Source organism: Erpetoichthys calabaricus, chromosome 9, assembly GCF_900747795.2.
Source record: "Erpetoichthys calabaricus chromosome 9, fErpCal1.3, whole genome shotgun sequence".
Taxonomy (NCBI): Eukaryota; Metazoa; Chordata; class Cladistia; order Polypteriformes; family Polypteridae; genus Erpetoichthys; species Erpetoichthys calabaricus.
This window is the reverse complement of record NC_041402.2, coordinates 35,974,804-35,994,284: the sequence shown is the minus strand read 5'-3', so window position 1 is coordinate 35,994,284 and position 19,481 is coordinate 35,974,804. Positions and strand designations below refer to the sequence as shown.

The window sequence follows — 19,481 nt, the reverse complement described above, 5'->3', positions numbered from 1 at the left end:
CGGCATTCATATCCATGATTAATCATGATAAATAATTATAATTCAACAGCATCACCCAAGTATAAACATTACTGTTATCTACAATGTGTTTGTTCATCTTTTTGTCATATATTTGAATTCCAAATTATTTTCTGAATAGTTATAAAACATTAAAATATGTTTATACATTTATCATTGCGTTATCGAGAAACACATTAAGTTAAACCAATAACACTTAAGGACTATTGATGAGGAATTAGATATGGTGTGCTTAAATATTCAATAGTAATCTTTACAATTCCTTCCTATAATAGTCATCTTTGTTTCACATATAATAAATATCCATATCTAGAAATCCACAAAGAGAGAAAATGAATCACTTATCTAAAAATAAATTGTCTTTTATTCCTGAGCTTTTGACAACCTAACAGGTGTCAGAGGAAAAGATTAGATATACAGGAATCAGAAGCAATATATAGCAACTGAGGAGGTGGGAATAGGTGAGTGTAAAATAATAAAAAATAATAGGTGGTTCTTAAAGTCTTTTTTTATTATGTGGATGTTCCTCTTTTTAAGCCTGCATATGCTGGGTTCATGTCCAAGTCTCTGTTAATGGCATTTTCATTTAATAGCCATGATTTGGACAGCTCTCTGGCACTCTTAGTATTTGCCCTGAATCTCACTTGCATCATGTCCTAGTTAAATGTGTGCCTGATTGAATTGGTATGGGCATATATCAGAGACCATGAGTTCTTCCTACTGACAGTATTACGATGTTCTTGTATACGTGTTGCGAGTGTTTTAAATGTGTGTCCCTCGTATACAGCTGGGTATGCACTGCATGGTATACTATATACTGAGTTTCATGTCTCAGCTACTTATTTCTTGCTTTTGGCATTAAAAAGAACTGTCGACAGAGTGTTACCCGGTTTATACGCTAGTTTAATGCCTGATCTGAAGAGAATATGCACTGTTGTTTCTGATGCGGCACAATGATAAGAAAGACTGCACCAGGTACAATGGGAGATCATGTCGGTGCCAATCGTGCCCTCTCGTTTTCCTTTTTCCCCACTATGGTGGCCCACATACAGTGCAGAAAATTAATCATTTGTAGATCATTTTCATTTGGCTGAAAATGCCACATGGTAGATGACATTCCCACAAAATTCCATGGTAGAATATAGAATACCAGAATAGTGCAGAACAACAGGAGCTCTTGGGAGACAGCAGATCCTGTACTCAAAAAATGGTGTCCTGGAAGAAAAGACAGAAGGAAGAAATAAGAACCGGTGCTTTAAGAGGAAGTTTGTGTTACTCTGTCATGTTGCCAGACAGTAGGCAACCCAGCTTATATTAAGTATGCATAACTACTAGCCAAGAGAGCATGGCTGAGGAGACTAGAAGGTAGCTAGCACAGTGCCTTATGGCTTGAAGGTGGTGCAGGTAGCACAGTTATTTCAACTCAGTGTCTGCTGCCTAAGAAAAAAAACAAGCACCTTGAGAGCTCAGTGGAGTTTAGCATATATATTTGTAGTTTAGAGTAAGAAAGAATGTTTTTCATAGATTGTGTTTGAAGAGGTCGGCACGGTGGCGCAGTGGTAGCGCTGCTGCCTCGCAGTTAGGAGACCTGGGTTTGCTTCCCGGGTCCTCCCTGCGTGGAGTTTGCATGTTCTCCCCGTGTCTGTGTGGGTTTCCTCCTGGCGCTCCGGTTTCCTCCCACAGTCCAAAGACATGCAGGTTAGGTGGATTGGCGATTCTAAAATTGGCCCGTAGGTGTGTTTGTGTGTGTCCTGTGGTGGGTTGGCACCCTGCCCGGGATTGGTTCCTGCCTTGTGCCCTGTGTTGGCTGGGATTGGCTCCAGCAGACCCCCATGACCCTGTGTTCGGATTCAGTGGGTTGTAAAATAGATGGATGGATGGATGTGTTTGAAGAACCAGTTTTGAGTTGTTCTTAATGGCTAATGGTTTACATGAAGTGATTTTTAATTTCTTGTGGCATTATTGATATCTGTAAAAGTATTTCCTTATGAGCTATAGGTTTTACATTCTAAACCCAAAATAAATAGCTAGCAATAATTTAATAATAAACAGGTACATTAGGAGTCTCTTGCATATTATATATAATGTTTTTTTCCTACTGGGCAGAGAGTTTTGAAGCAAAGTACTGTGTGCTTTGAACAGATGAAAGCTGACAGCACTGAACATGTTAACAGAGTGATAAGTGCATGAAACACATTCAGCTATAAACCTTTATTATGAAACTCTTTCCTAAATGGGTTCAGTTCTTTTTTCAGTTTTTACTAGAATATAATGTTCTTTGGAAATAATTTTCAATAACATGATAGAATCATCTATACTTGGATTGCAATTTTGTAAAATGGCAGCATTTTTTGTACAGTAGTTATAAATACACACCTGCACTCTATTTCCACAGGCATTGGAGAAGACGTTCATGCTTTTGGCGCATTAGAGTACTGGGTGAGGCTAAGAATTCCTGTGGACCAAGCTATTAGACATTACAAAGAACAGGCCAAGGCCCTTGGTTACATGAGTGTTAATCAAAAATCCCTGGTTCAGACTCAACAGGTAAGCTATACCTTGCTTTGATTCCAAGCAATGGAGACTAATTTTGTCTCGTTTCCTTTAAAATGAGTATATGTATATCACATTTACGAACTAAATCACCTATAAAACCAATTCACCCTTTGAAAGTTTTTACATTTTATTTTTGTTCAACAGTGCATCATAATGGATTTAATTAAACCTTTATCAACCTATCAACAGAAAAAGACACTAAATTGTCAAAGTGAGAGACTATGTATGCAACAGCTGTTGCCTTGGTGTTTCTCCAGTCACAGGTTTTAGCCTTATTTCCATTAATTAGTGTCAAAAAATGCTAATTAAATCCACTTCTTCTTGGTGTGTTGCTACAACTCCTTCCACCATCTGTGAACAGGTGCCACTCCTGTCTGGTTAGCCGTGGCCAGATTGATCTCACTACACTGCTGTTGTAAAGATGGACATTCCAGCTGATGCTTCATCATTTGAAGATATCTGCTTTCATATTTTTCCAGTTAGCTGGACAGGCCCCCATTTCACTTGTTGACTTGTAACCTTAAGGATAACATCAAGACTATGCACATCACGATCTTTGCCAGACTTTCACCTTGATAGAGGGTCAGTCTGTAACCATTATACACTATACTAATATCTTTGAGATACTAATACTACAAAACAACTGGTTATGTGTTATACCTTAAGTCTACTGCATTTCAGTGTTAAGAGATTGAATACCATTTATAGCCACTGCATATTAGCCATTATTTATTGCACTTCAAATAGCAGAGCACAGGAGAAGTCTTGTATTCTTTGTAAATAAACATCTAATCAGTTAAAAATAATAATATTCAGTCTTTGTAGTTAGCAATGCTGCCTCACAATTATAGAGTTTTAGGTTCAGATCTTTCGCTGCTATTTTCAAGATTAAATGGATACCAACTTTTTCCTCCCATATGCCAAAGTCTTGTACATGGAGTGGAATGGTTCATCTAAATTAATCATGCATGATTGAGTGTGTGAGTCTTCTGTGATGCTCTTCTGCATAGACGTACATTTTTTCAAAGAATATTTCACCTGAATAGTCTGTAGAGTAAATGAGTATTTTTGGCTTATTTTTATAGTTCCTATTGTCTTATATATTTTGTTAAAATATTTGCTTTCAAAACATCTATCTAGAGGTAGTAGTATATGGAGACATCAGAAACAGGAAAGTGATTTAAATCAATTCCTTCTGTTACATGTCAAAAAAATCCTTACATTTGTTTCTATGCCTGTTAATCCCTTTCAGGTCATGCAAAATGAGTATCTGAAAATTGTATTGGATGGCACTGAAAAAAACAGGCCTATTCACCCATCTGAAACTGGCAATATTAACCCTGTACTGAAATCAACAATGCTTAAGGGCTCCTTCTACAATCTCCTCACTATGACTGAAAGATCTGTTCAGTCTCTGAAATGAATAGTTTTGCTTAAACTGTTACCATAACACTGTATCAAAGCAGTGTTACCCAAGGAAACCTTATAATGTGTCAATTTACTGAGTAATATGAGGCAGCCTCAAATTCTGGAAACTCTTCAAATTAATTATATTTTATAATTTCATTGCAGGCTAAATCTGGTGTTCCAGTAACAGCTGATGGCTTTTTGAACAAGCTCCATATAACAGTGTCCTGCTGCAACAACCTCATTTCACAACTTGGTCAGAAGCAGCCAAGTCCCTATGTTGTTTACAAATTTTTTGATTTCCTTGATCATGACACTCCCATTGTCCCAAACAGCAACAGCCCTCAGTTTGATGATCACATGAGCTTCTCTGTCTTGATGAATGCAGATCTGGACATCTATCTGAAATCACAATCCTTGTACTTCTATGTTTTTGATGATAATGATACCCCCCAAGAAGACCTCTTCCTTGGGAAAGCCAAAGTGCCACTTCTTTCTCTGGCTCATGATAAAGGAATAAAAGGTATGATCAAGTAACAATAAATAAATGTTAATATCTATATACGGTACATAGCATCCCTAAAAGAATTATGAAAGTCACCTTTGTGTTTTATGTCTTATCATGAATATAATCATGGAAACACAAGGGTCATTGGTCCAGTTTCACCTCACCATGCCTCTTTTAAATTGATTTGTAGTTGGTTGGACTACTGCTTATGTTTTGTAAAAAAAAATAAATAAATAAATAAAAGATTAATCATGCAAATAATTCCACCCTTTATACTAACCATTTAGTAAATGGTAGATTTTGTTTTTTCATACGTAAGTAGGCTACACTATAGATTTACAATATTTAGTCAATGATTTTTAACACTGCATGGAACACTCTTCAATGCATCACAATGCATTAAGAGCTAAAGCAAATGCTCATTCATAAATTAAATTTACACTGCTGCAATTGAAGTATTTTACTATACTTTCTCTTTAAAAAGCAACTGACAAGTTAACATAGGACCTTTAAAAGAAAAGACATTTTAAACACAAATTATTTTGTTTTAAATTGAAAAAATTTAAGTCTGAAAATAAACTGTGACATTTTCTTAGGCTCAATTTCTGTTTTATTTTCATAGAGTATGTCATATGATTGAACTATGAAAGCTCTAAAAAATCATTTAGTTTGCTTCATCAAATGTTGATCGTGATCATTTGCAATTAGAAACTTTCTCTTTAGGTGGCACGGTAGCGCTGCTGCCTCGCAGTAAGGAGACCTGGGTTCGCTTCCCGGGTCCTCTCTGCGTGGAGTTTGTATGTTCTCCCTGTGTCTGCATGGGTTTCCTCTGGGTGCTCCGGTTTCCTCCCATAGTCCAAAGACATGTAGGTTAGGTGCTTTGGCAATCCTAAATTGTCCCTAGTGTGTGCTTGGTGTGTGGGTGTATGTGCATGTGCCCTGTTGTGGGCTGGTGCCCTGCCCAGGAATTTGTTTCTGCCTTGTGCCCTGTGTTGGCTGGGATTGGCTCCAGCAGACCCCCATGACCCTGTGTTAGGATATGGCGGGTTGGATAACGACTGACTGACTGACATGATGAACTTTCTCTTTAAACTGTGGTACCTTTTCCCTACTTCTAATAGTAATCATAAAAACTACCAAACAGTAGTAAAAATACATGGTGCTGAAGTTGTATTTCATCCTTATTAAATAGGCAGCACATTTGTAATTCAATTGGTTAGGCAAGTTTAAAAGGTTACTTTATCTGTTTTTTTTTAGATTTCTTATAAATAAATCACTACCTTTGTTGGACTAAAAGAAAGAAAGGATTTTCTTTTGAATCCTACCTAGTCACTCCTCATTTTCTGACCATTTGTGTATGGACTTTTTGTCTAAGTACATCAATTTACATATCTTACCTTGAAGATGTTAATGTTGTGTTTATTGGCAGTGTCCTGTCCATAGCTGGTTAAGACCTTTTAACCAAAGTTTCCAGGAAAACCACTGACTGAGACCCTTAAACTGTTTTTGGAGATTAAGAGAACGAGAGGATGGGTAAATGAATGGATAAAATGGATACACTGAATGATCAGATATGTATTGTTCATGTACCTAGTAATACTAGCACAGAATCATATTTTTAGCCAAGAAACTTGTCTTAAATACTAGTACCAATTCTTATCTGTGGATTTTGTTTTTCCATTTTAAATGCATTTCATTCCTTATTAAAACAAATCATCTTACCAGCATTGTTTGATATTTTAATTAATTCTTTAATTTTTGTAATTTAGTTTATTCTCACTATACCTTATATTACAAACAAAGCATCAAATAGATTTTCTTTAAACTGCTCAAACTTTATTGCATAGCAAATACTGTAAAAAAAATGGTGTTTTTGGCATTACAAATAAATAGTAAGGACTAATTCAATTTCATCTACTTTATCTGTTCTCGGTGTACTTAGTGCCGGCCATTTGATTGAATGAGGAACCACAAGATTCATCCTTCTTTGTTTCTGTATATTACATAAGTAGGTGAATTAGTATTCCATAAGGAATTCATGTCCAGGTGAAATTTCTGGGTGTGTTTTAATAACTTAAAGAAAGAAATTAGCTGACATGTTAATATTTTGAAGGGAGAATCTGTGGCTCCCACCTGCTTCATAAGGACAACAATTAGCCTAAGTCTGAATAATTCTAGACTGGTAGCACTCATTTCAGTCGTGATGACGTGCTTTGAAAATGTAGTTCTGAGGTACATTAAACAGTATTCCAGATAGTCATGATCAACTCCATTTTTTATTTCATCACATCAGGTCCACAGAGGATGCCATATTCCTTGTACTTCCTGTTTTCCTGACACATCTGGATAATAAGCAGGATTCTGGCATAACAGCTTTTATAGAATACCGCTCAGCATTTAAAATTGTTGTACAAGCAGAGCTGACCACCAAACTCAATCTATCATTTAGCACCATCCTCTGCAAATGGATTTTGGACTTCCTAACCAATCAACATCAGGATATGGAAATTAACAGCAGCACAGTTTCCACACTGACCCTTAGCACATTCACTCCACAGAGTAATGTTCTGAGCCCCCTCTCTCTACTCCTTGTCCAACTTTGACAGTGTGGCCAGACACAGCTCCAACTCCATCATTGATTTTGCAGATGATTTCATCATAGGCATAATCACCAGAGAAGAGCTGAATCAATGATACCAGGGCAGCAATCTCACCGTTAACGTTAACAAAATCAAGTAGCTGGTCAGTGGACTTCAGGAAGTAGAAGACATACTGTCATCTGTGTCAGAGGGAATGCTGTTTAGAGGAACTGAAATTTTTTTTTGAGTGACTTTAACTGATGAACTGAAATAGGCGTAACACATTTTAGGTGTCGTCAAGAAGGGTCAATAACATCTCTACTATCTCAGCCATTCTGCACAGGTACTTTTATCACTTATTCCTTTTGGTATATGGCAGGGGTAGGCAACGTCAGTCCTGGAGAGCCGCAGTGGTTGCAGGTTTTTGTTCCAACCCAGTTTCCGGCTGCTTTGTCTTTTACATCTTATTACTAAATAAGGAGCCATTAACACACTGAATGCAGCTGTTTAAGATTGAAATAAGCAATTAAGGGCGGGGAGACTTAACAAGCGAGACCACTAAAATGAAGCATCAAACTATCACTTAAGCAATAAGTGTTTCATCAGCAATAATTGATTGCTCATTAAGAAACTGGGTTGGAACAAAAACCTGCAACCACTGTGGCTCTCCAGGACTGACGTTGCCTACCTCTGGTATATGGCATAGGATCATTGGCACTTGTGCCAGTAGTTTAAGGGACAGTTTCCATCTACAAATCATTAAGGTCAATGAACAGCCAATCATAATAACTAATGTTTTTTGATTTTCTGTCGTATCCTGCACCAAGATGTTAGCAGCAAACCATTCAAGTCCTTCAAGATGCAAGGTGGGGCCTCCGTGGCTTGGACTTGTTTTTTCAGCACATGCCACAGATGTTCAATCAAATTGAGATTTGGGGAACAGCATACTGAAGAACACCTTGGATTCTTTGTTATGTTTCTCAAACCATGCCTTAACAATTTCTGCAGTGTGGCAGGGTGCATAATCCCATTAAAAGAGGCCACGGTGATAAGGGAACATAGTTGCCATGAGGGGGTTTTCATGGTCTGTAACTATCTTGGTAGGTGGTATGTATCAAAGTAACATTCACATGAATTTCCAGGACCAGAGTTTTCCCAGCAGAACATTATCTTGTATCTCCTTCCACACAGTTATGTTTTGTTCTGGAAGTTATTTAATGCACTGTGTAATAGAAATAATATATAATTGGTACGTTTTGCACCATATTCCAGTTTCATTGTGTTTTTTTACTACTTATTTTAAAATTGCATACAGTGTCCACTAACAAGCTTAAACCTTTCTCTTTTTTAGGCACCTTTGAACTGGCTGATCCAAAAAATAATCCATGTGGCACAATTGATGTTACTTTAAAATGGGAATACTCATATTTCCCACCAAGTGGATCAACAATGACCATTGAGCAAGCCCGATTTGTTCCAAAAGAAACCCCAGAAAAGTTAGCTTTAGAGAAAGAGCTAAATGAACCAGAGCCTGCATTTGTTGAGGTATGTATTATAAAATCTCAGCAGCATTATGTAAATTGGCAACAATGCAACTTCTTAATACAGAGTTGGATCTAGGTGAGTTTTATCCATCTTTGTTGACTCAAGCTTATACTCCAGGGTTATTGTACATCTGAATTATTTAAGAACAAATGAAAATCACAAAAAGTAAGACAATGACAGATTATACTATGCCACCCTCCATTGACAATTTTAAAAAACACATGCAAGAAAATAATTATTTTATTGCTACATGTATGCTATTGAATGTATTCTGTTAAACAGTGCCTTGTCAGCATGCTTTTTCGGACAAAAAACAAGTTTTTACAGATATTAAATGCAGTACAGTCTAATGTCACCTCTCACATTAATAGTCCAGTTTATGTTTTGTTAAAGTGCTTTGTTTAAAAATTATTAACCCTGTTGAAGTCAACTCTCCTCGTCTCTCGTCACAAGTCAGGTGATACAAAGTGTAGCATGTTGGTGTTCCAGTATGAATTTTTTTCTTCTATATTATAGTTTAGTTTTCATTATAGTTTAGTGAAGTGCTGCGTGACTTTTATGCATAGCCTCTTCAATACCAATAGATTAAAAATTAGCATTACCTGCTCACCTTTGTATTTTATCTTTTTCCTTACTGTATAGGTTTCATGTTAGTTCATTCATTAATTTTCTGATTTTCTAAACCTGCTTATTTAGTACAGTTTCACAAAGGCTAAAACATGCCTCCTGTAGCATCTGTGACAAAAGATGAACCAGACATGAGTAGACATGGACCCTTAAAAATTATTCAATTTAGAATGGCCCAAATCTTATGTCTTCACCTTTGAAGTGTAGGAAGTAACCAGGCATACTGAGCATGAACAGAGGAAGTATGTTAAAATTCAAAACTGAAAATAGTTTGGACTATTAGACAGTAGTTCTGCCCCCTACGTCGTTGTTTTGCCCCATTACTGCATATTTTATCATTAAGAGTTTCGACAGTAGTGTTAGCAGAATGTTTCAGAGCACTGAATAAGTGATCAGCCTAAATGAATAATAAAATCAAATATTCTTATACTGTAAAGAATACCAGCACATCTGTAAAAATTGAATTTTTGTTATTTAGTTTCAATCTTCCTGTTTACAAACATTAGTTTGCTGCATTTGATATTACATTATGTTCTGTGGATGTTGGTATGATATTGTGATAAGCTGCCCGGACACAGACAGACGGACACCATATTCAAGTCCACCACACGTTTATTGTACATTATAAATACAATGTCCAAGTGCACAAACCCAGTGCCAAAGCACCAATCTCCCCAAAATCCAGGCTCTCACTCAGTCTCTGCCTGCTCGTCAGGCCGCCTCCTCTCTCCTGCCTCGCAACCTTGTCCACTCCTCACCCGACTCCAGTCCTTCTCTGCAGGGAGGCGGCCCCTTTTATAAGTGCCCGGATGGGCTCCAGGTGATCCCCGACACTCCCTAGACACTCCCTTGTGTGGCGGAAGTGCCGGCTGTGTTCCCGGAAGCCCTCCGGGTGTTCCCAAACTTCTTCCCCCCAGTACTTCCTGGTGTGGCGGAAGTGTTGGGGTTCCGGGTCCTTCAGGTATGGGGGCGCCCCCTGGCGGAGACTACGGGCCCCTGCAGGGTTGGGCTTCCAAGCCCTGCACCCGTGGCCCTCAAAGGAACCAGGGCGGCCGCCCCCTCGTGGTCTGGAGGAGCAATGAGCCCTCCTCCTGTCCTCCTGGGCGTCCCGGCTGGCCACCACCCCCAGCCACGTGCCACAATATTAAAACAAATACTATGTCTCTAAATGGAGTTTATTATTGTAAAGTAATGTTTAGTTATTGAACTAATTCTTGGACATGATTTTCCGTCAGTCAAATCTAGCATTAGCTTTTTTTTAATAAAAACTAGGGGGATTTTCCCCCTGCTTGGTGCGCTACGCGCCAGCCACTTCTCATCTCTGCTGCTCGCATTGTGAAGAGGGGGGCTGAACACATCCCAAGGAGATGCAGTCGCTCCTTCGAAACCCCCTCTTAAATGGTGATACAATGGGAATATTTTTTTTCTACCTCCTATTTGCTCAATCAGCTGCTGGCTTGCTGTTGTGCCACAAGATCTGCATCTCGCATGGTGCTTTGAACATTTAACAGCCTATACAGCACCTGTCCTTTTGTCTTACTGCCTTGTCTCTCTTCTCCCCCAGACATCCTCTGCATACTTCTGTCATATCACCTATGTCCATATATTCAATCTCTTTTTACTTTTACCTTTTTGTCAATATCGCATTGAATTTTATAACTGCCCGTGAGTGAATATTGTTTCTTTCTCTCTACACGAACTGTGTCTGACAATAGCACTCACACAAATGAGAAATGATTATGAGTGGCATATTAGAACACACATGTTTCCCAGCCATTAAAATAAAAGGAAAATCTTCCCTAATTATCTTCTATTTGTTAATAATCACTTCTTAAATATCTACTCTGAATTGTTCTTTGGAAACTCTACTACTCCCCTCACTAAAGTTAATTCTTTTTTTAGATATACTGTCTCTTCTTTGGTTAAGCAATGGAAGATGTTATTCTCTGGATTTGCCAATTAAGCTGATTCAATGAGTCCCAAGAAAGCCCCAAGTCCTGATTGTTTGCTACCAGAGCTATTATCTTTTTTTTGGAAACTTCAGACACAAATCCTATCTGTAAATGATGGGCTATATTATATCTTCATCCAAACTGAATGAACCCTTTGACAAATTCTGCTATTATTAGAGTCTTTTTAAAACAGGGCAAAGATCCCATAGATTGTTCTTACTGTCAGCTCATGTCATTGATGAATGTTGATGCACGTTGTTTTTAAGCTAATCCTCCTGATCAGTTCAGAATTATTTTATTTTATCACGTAGCACATAATACTAAACTTCTACTGCATATTTAGACACAGCCCCTACTCTTTGTCAACCAGAAGCTATTTTATCACTCAATGCAGAAAGTCTTTTCCCATGTGAACTGGAAATTTCTTTGGCAAGTTATGAAATTGATAAGTTTTGGGAATGCTTTATTAATTTGATTAAAATCTTATGCTGTCCAGCTATACAGCTATAATCCATACAAATTCCAATATCACTCAAGCCTTTCAAACTTTCAAAGATACCAACAAAAGTTGTCTGTTCACCTTAGAGAGGAAAACATTTCTAAAATTAGCAGTTCTCAGTAAGGCCATCATAATTCTCCAAGTGTTTAGGAAAGCAAAATTCTGTTAATAGCAGCGAAAGCAGTAGTGATGTCAAGAAGGAACAGTGCAAAGAGAAAATAAATACAAAATAAACACAAATAAGGAGATTTTTCTTACAATGTAATGGCATCTCCAGTCCTCTGAAGAAGCATGAATAGACATTTAAAAAAAATAAATAAATGAGTGATTATCATTTAAAAGCTGAATAAGCTTTAGACAGAAGAGAGATACGAAATTGATCAAAACTTACTCAGGTGTTTCTGGATATCCTTTATTAGAGCTAACGTCTGTGCAGAATTAAAAATTAAGGGGAAAAAAATACAAAACTAGAGGAAGTAATCAAGGAAATGTATTCCTATCAGTAGCATTTATTGCAACTTGTAGGCAGTAGTGGCTGAATTAGACCGAAAGGTTATGTTAATTTTATGTGTAATGTAAAAAGCAACATGAACTCAGTGGGATTCTCTAGAATTGCAAGTAATGGAAGCAAAATAAGTTATGGATTTCACATTGAGAAACAGCTGTGAAAGACAGAATAAAGGTTAAAGGACACCATAGTCTAAAGAGATAAAACAGTAAAAGAAAGGACTGGAGAACATTTTTGTTATCAGTAAGAAACCATATCTTGTTAGAGAGGTTGAGGATTAACGTTATGCAGGGTGACAAATCTGGTTCATAGTCTTAAATGTGACTTTTTCCTTATCGTGGCTGAAATACTTGTCTGGTGCACAAAAGTTGAAATTTAAAAAAGAAAAAAGTATTATAATTAAATGATTTATATAGTTTTCTTGTGATGTTCCTTGTGAAATCCATTGATTGAAATGACATTTGCAGTTACACTATGCTTTTAAAGTAATGCTAATTAGTCAATAAAGCTGTCATTTTAAGTACTGATTAAGCCTGAGGTTGATTTTTACAACTGAAAAATACTTCAAAGAACATTACTATAACAATAAAACATATTGTTCACATGTTACTTTTTTTTTTTTTTCTTCTGAGGTGCCTTTGGAAACACTATGATAAATCATTCGTTATCATATATATTCTATAAAAGTACCTGTTTCTAAAAGTGCTTCCTCTGATGCACACTACCAGTCAAAAGTTTTAAAATACCTCCGTTTTTTTCTATTGAAATGCACGCAGTTTAATGTCTTAATGTTTCATGAAATCAAGGCATAGAAGAAATTAAAAATAGCAAATAATAATAATAACTTTATTTATATAGCACCTTATGCATTTACATGCAACACAATGTGGTTTCCATAGATTAATCAATAAAAACAAAGATATACCACATTTACTTGAATTATTATCATTAACTAATACTATGATAATTTTTAATAAATGTAAGTACTGTATACTAAATACAAAATCAACCAAGTATTGTTAATCAAAATTTAATCGATAAAGTGCAAAACAAATTTTCACTCTTATCAGATAAAGGTTTTCTAATTAAAATATTTATACATTAAGGTTGACAATAGAACAACCAGATCTAATTACAGGTAATATATATATAAAAATAAATATATAGTATATATCTGCATTATAACTAGGCATATGTACATGGCAACCCATTGAGTAGAAACAGTTTGATGTATTTAAAGTTAATGAAAAGATACAAAAGCAAATAAAACAGTCCATAGTGATTTCAGTTGATTTAGGATCTAGGTGAAGTTCTTGATTCCTGAATGTGATTATTTGACCAGCTGACACAGAGGAGAGGAAAACAAAAAAAAACTCCTGCAATGGACCATATGACAAAAATAAATCTGACATACACATCCTGCATGATGAACTGTAGATTTAAAATTTTGATTCATCTGTCCTTAAACCTTTGTTCCATCTGCAGTAGTCCACAGCTGGTATTTCAAGGCCCTATTTTGTACTGTAAGAACTGGCTTTCTTACTGCCACTTGCTCTGTAAACCTGCAGCACAAAGTCTCCTCTTCACAGTAGAAACTGAGACTTGCTTGTTTCGACCACTGCTAGCTGTTCTTGAACTTGTTGTGCTGTGAGTCACCTATCACATAAGTTGGTGACCCTCAGAAACATGTCTTCTGATTTGGTTGTGACTTTGGGTCTGCCAGATCTCTTTGTATCAGAGTTTCTTCCAGTTTACAAATGCCTTTGGATTGTGGAGGACACCATACTCACTGACAGTTTTTTTTTTTTTTTTTGCAATTTATCTAAATGAAATACCTACACTTCTAAGGGTAATAATGCTCCGTGTCATTTAATTTGTTAATTGCCATTTTCTTGCCATTATCGCTGTAATTTCCAGCTTTCTACAGTGTAATATTGTCCAAGTAGTACTTCAGAGGGTGTAGTAACAGTCTGTTCCAACTCTGCTTTATGACTGACAGAACACTAGAATTTCCAAAGCCTACGAAAAAAACTCGTAAATCCGGCCCACCTTAAATCCCTTCACACCTCTCCGTCAGCATCTTTTGTCTTGTAAATGTGCTGAAGGTAATTCTAATGTTAAGTAATCAACAGAAGTTAGGATACCTGTGCAAATTGTTTGCTTCAACTTGCAAGGCTTAATTTATTTTAATTGCTGCAGAACATCTGTAGGTGTTACCCTATTAGTTGTTCCCTGAAGAAGTGCCATTTGTAATATTCTTAAAGTTCCCTTTTTTCAGTTTTTGCTCAACTAAACTTTTGAAGCCACTCAGGCCCTTCTTCAGGCAAGATGTATTACAGGAACTGAAATTCCCAGTGTTTATTTAGACACCAGAAAAGATACAGCATTGGAAAACCTTTAAGAATATGACCCACGTAAAGGTTTTCCAATGCTTTATCTGTCCTGGTGTCTATATAAGCACAGGGAATTCCAGTTCCTGTGTTACATCTTGCCTGAACAAGGGGCCTGAGCTGGCTTGAAAGCTTGCATATTGTAATCTTTTTAGTTAGCTAATAAAACATGTCATTTTGCTTGACTTCTTATTGCATCCATAATGACTAACACAGTACAACACCCTACTACTACTACTAACCTAAACTTTAAATTTAAACCTCTGGTAGTTTACTGCTTACCTTTTTCACCATTTCAAGTCATTCATTGCATTTCAACTAATTTAATTTGAAGAAAAACTAAGGTGTTTTAAAACTTTTGAACAGTGTTGTACCAAAAGATATCTATATAAATATATATGTAGTACTTAACCAATTTGAGTTTTCCATTGTGTTTCCACAGATTCCCCGTCCAATTCCCAGGCAGAAAGTACCTGGAAAAGAAAAGCAGCCAAACAAAAAGGTTTCATTTATGGAAGAGAACTCAGTGTCAGTAAGTTTAATGAGGGGTTACTTTCTGAGCAAGCAAATATACATCAATAATGATATTTGGCTTAACTATCATTATATTATCCATGATGACCCAACCCCCCCAAAATTTTCTGCGTCAACTTTCAATATACTTACTTAGCAATTAAACCCATTCTTATCACTGTCAATTTGAAAAAACATTTGGTGTACTGTACATCATTAAGCTCATAATATTTTTAAATGCCACTTTTTCACTAGCACTAGACTAAGACAGATTTCTGTTTAGTTTCCATTGCCTTTTTTCAAAAGTTTCTGGAGCCAACAGTGAAATGTTTTGCCCTCTTGGGTTCCTGTTCTATATATGGAACCCACAAATGTCTCAGTGAGGTTATAGTGAGTTGTGGTCATTGATTGTTTTTAGCTTATTTATTTTCTAGGATGACACACCTGTAGGTAAAGTACTTTGCCTAGAACTCCCTTTAAATATATGGATTGTGTTTGTTTCCTGTAAAACTCTAATTTTGTATAAAATACAGTGACAAGTATATTGGAATAAACAAAGTGTGCAAATATAGGGATAGTCTTCAATTTAAGATGGAAACTTCAGTACACAAACATGTAGGTGAATCTCAAAGAAGCCTGATGAAATGTGTATCCTGCGTAAACAGTACCAGAAAAAGAGAAAAATAGGCCAATAATTTAAAGAACATTCAAAAAGAATTACAATTGCCACTTTTTGTTTCCTCCATTTCTACTGCTTTGATAAATGCATGAGTATCATATAATATAAACACAAGTAATGCCTATTTTAAAGTGGTAGAACACTTGGATATTACTCGCATTCTTGTTCCTGGTATCAGTGGGAAAGTGTCAAAACCGTCTATAGTGAACCGCTCATACATACAGTAAGCTAATTATTCTCAAAATGTGACCAAGGAGCTTTATCTTTCCACTTTTCCAAGTACCTCAGTCAGTTACCATTTACTTTCACAACTCATACAGTTAAGGTGTGCCCTCTCACGTAAGCGTTCTTATTTCATTTGATGTTGTTCTAATCTAAATTGGATAATATAACCTAACATTCTATTCTAATTCAGTGCGTCTTGACATGCTTTTTGCTTAATCCTCTGGTGTACATGTATGATGATTTTTTTTCCCCAACATGTGGTTCTTTAAAGCAGTTTTTCATCAAATATTTGCCCTTTATGTATCTTAAAGATTCCAATCAGTGTTTCAACCTCTGCTGATGAAGGAACAGTTGTTCAAGAGAAACCTTTGGATGCTGTCTCTTTCCATACTCCTGAGGTACATTGAAATAGAATCTACTAAAATAAAACGACCGTAAGGCACACATAACAGTGAAATTTTGTATCAACTGTCTAATGTAATAAACTGCATAAGCTATATGAGCTGTATGGTGTCTTCTCCATTGTACCATTTTATATGTGCCCACTTTACTGCTGTTGATTATTCATTTTCAGAATTTTCATTATCTATAAGAATTCCTGCCTCGTGTTGGTTCTGTTGTAACATACTTTAGCATATAATAAATGTCACATATAAGACCAGCTTGAATTCTTTATTTTTTTTCTTCTAACTTTGATTGTCTCCCTTTCAGGACCTTAAGCAAGATTTATTGGAAGATACTGAGTTGAATCAAATAGCTAAGGAAATACGTGAAGAGGAGGAAAGTTCCCATCTGTCTGAAGGACAGCTTGCAGATCAGAGTACGCAATCTTCAACAGAATCTGATATTTCAGAAAAGGTTTTTGAACCAGAAGAAGGTATTTAACAATGTCCTATTTTTCTTATTCTTGTTATTTGAAAGCTTTTTATATGTAGTTATATGGTTCTTCATTTCTGTCTTAACAAAACATTGATAATTTACAATTTTTTTTTCAATCTGCTGTTTCCTTGTGACATCTCAAGTTAATTTAATATTATAATTTTAAAGTTTATGAAAGTAATCTTCAAATGTCTGGTTTTGTGGTTTTGTTTCTTAACTGTTTGGTCTCCCAAAAACACCTGTTTTTTTCCTACATAAAAGCCCATCTTCTTCTTCTTCTTTCGGCTGCTCCTGTTAGGGGTTGCCACAGTGGATCATCTTCTTCCATATCTTTCTGTCCTCTGCATTTTGTTCTGTTACACCCATCACCTACATGTCATCTGTCACCACATCCATAAATCTTCTCTTAGGCCTTCCTCTTTTCCTCTTGCCTGGCAACTCTATCCTTAGCATCCTTCTCCCAATATATTCAGCATCTCTCCTCTGCACATATCCAAACCAACGCAATCTCGCCTCTCTGACTTTGTATCCCAACCGTCCATCTTGAGCTGACACTCTAATGTACTCATTTCTAATCCTATCCATCCTCGTTGCACCCAGTGCAAATCTTAGCATCTTTAACTCTGCTACCACCAGCTCTGTCTCCTGCTTTCTGGTCAGTGCCACCGTCTCCAACCCATATACAGTAAAATAGCTGGTCTCACTACCGTCCGGTAGACCTTCCCTTTCACTCTTGTGACCTGTCTGTCACAAATTACTCCTGACACTCTTCTCCACCCATTCCACCCTGCCTGCACTCTCCGTTTCACCTCTCTTCCACAATCCCCATTACTCTGTACTGTTGATCCCCAATATTTAAACTCATCCACCTTTGCCAATTCTACTCCTTGCATCCTCACCATTCCACTGACCTCCCTCTCATTTACACACATGTACTGTCTTCTTCCTACTGATCTTCATTCCTCTCCTCTCTAGAGCATATCTCCACCTCTCCAAGGTCTCCTCAACCTGCTCCCTATTAGCGCTACAGATCACAATGTCATCAGCAAACATCATAGTCCATGGGACTCCTGTCTAATCTCGTCTGTCAACCTGTCCATCAGAGCCGATCCCTGATGTAATCCCACCTCCACCATGAATACATCCATCACTCCTACCGCAGACCTCACCACTGTTACACTTCCCTTGTACATATCCTGTACAACTCTTACGTACTTCTCTGCCATTCCCGACTTCTTCATACAATACCACAGATCCTTTCGAGGCACCCTGTCATATGCTTTCTCCAGGTCCACAAAGATGCAATGCAACTCCTTCTAGCCTTCTGTATACTTCTCCATCAATATCCTCAGAGCAAACATCACATCTGTGGTGATCTTTCTTGGCATAAAACCATACTGCAGCTCACTACTCATCACCTCACTTCTTAACCTAGCTTCCACTACTCTTTCCCATAACTTCATGCTGTGGCTTATCAATTTTATCCCCCTGTAGTTACTGCAGTCCTGCACGTCCCCCTTATTCTTAAATTTCAGTACCTGTACACTTCTTCTCCACTCCTCAGGCATCCTCTCACTTTCCAAGATTCCATTAAACAATATGGTTAAAAACTCCACTGCCATCTCTTCTAAATTCCTCCATGCTTCCACAGGTATGTCATCTAGACCAACGACTTTTTCATTTTTCATCCTCTTCATAGCTGTCCTTACTTCTTCCTTGCTAATCCGTTGCACTTCCTGATTCACTATCTCACAATCATCCAACCTTCTCTCTCTCTCGTTCTCTCCATTCATCAGCCTCTCAAAGTACTCTTTCCATCTGCTGAACCCACTCTCCTCGCTTGTGAGTACGTTTCCATCTTTATCGTTTATTACCCTAACCTGCTGCACATCTTTCCCAGCTCGGTCCCTCTGTCTAGCCAATCGGTACAGGTCCTTTTCTCCCTCCTTAGTGTCCAACCTCTCATACACCTCATCATACGCCTTTTCTTTAGCCTTCGCCACCTCTCTCTTCACCTTGCTCCTTATCTCCTTGTACACTTATCTACTTGTTGCACCTCTCTGACTATCCCACTACATCTTTGCCATCCTCTTCCTGTGTATGCTCTCCTGTACTTCCCCATTCCACCACCAGGTTTCCCTTTCCTCCTTCCTCTTTCCAGATGTCATGCCAAGCACTCTTCTTGCTGTCACCCTTACTACATCTGCTGTAGTTTCCCAACTGTCTGATAACTCTTCATTGCCATCCAGTGCCTGTCTCGCCTTCTCCCTAAACTCAACCTTGCAGTCTTCATTCACTTACCATCAAGACAAGAATATAATCAGATACTTACTAACCAGATGAAGTGATTAATAAAGGCAAAAATCATGTCAGAAGTTAAAATAACTTCATGCAAAAACAAAAATAATTTTAAACTTATTTTTAGTTCCATGAGGTGTACAGGTTATTCAGCTTTGATTTTCAATGGGCCCAACTTGATGAACTCATTCACTGTTTTCCTGTTGCTGTTTGTTTGTTTTTTTTTTTTTTTGGTTTAATATTAGAAGTAATTATTTTATTTTATGTTTTTTTGTTTCACTTACTTAGCAAATTTAAA

The 19,481-nt window shown here is 37.1% G+C and overlaps 1 protein-coding gene across 1 annotated transcript in view; it reads left to right on the top strand.

Moving 5' to 3' along the window:
• Positions 1-19,481, top strand: part of rpgrip1l (RPGRIP1 like) — a 209,977-nt gene that overhangs the window by 134,895 nt on the left and 55,601 nt on the right. The window contains exons 16-21 of the mRNA XM_051931527.1: positions 2,414-2,565; positions 4,147-4,504; positions 8,420-8,613; positions 15,032-15,121; positions 16,318-16,404; positions 16,718-16,883. Of these exons, the coding sequence (XP_051787487.1) occupies positions 2,414-2,565; positions 4,147-4,504; positions 8,420-8,613; positions 15,032-15,121; positions 16,318-16,404; positions 16,718-16,883 (1,047 nt within the window). The remainder of the gene's footprint in view (positions 1-2,413; positions 2,566-4,146; positions 4,505-8,419; positions 8,614-15,031; positions 15,122-16,317; positions 16,405-16,717; positions 16,884-19,481) is intronic.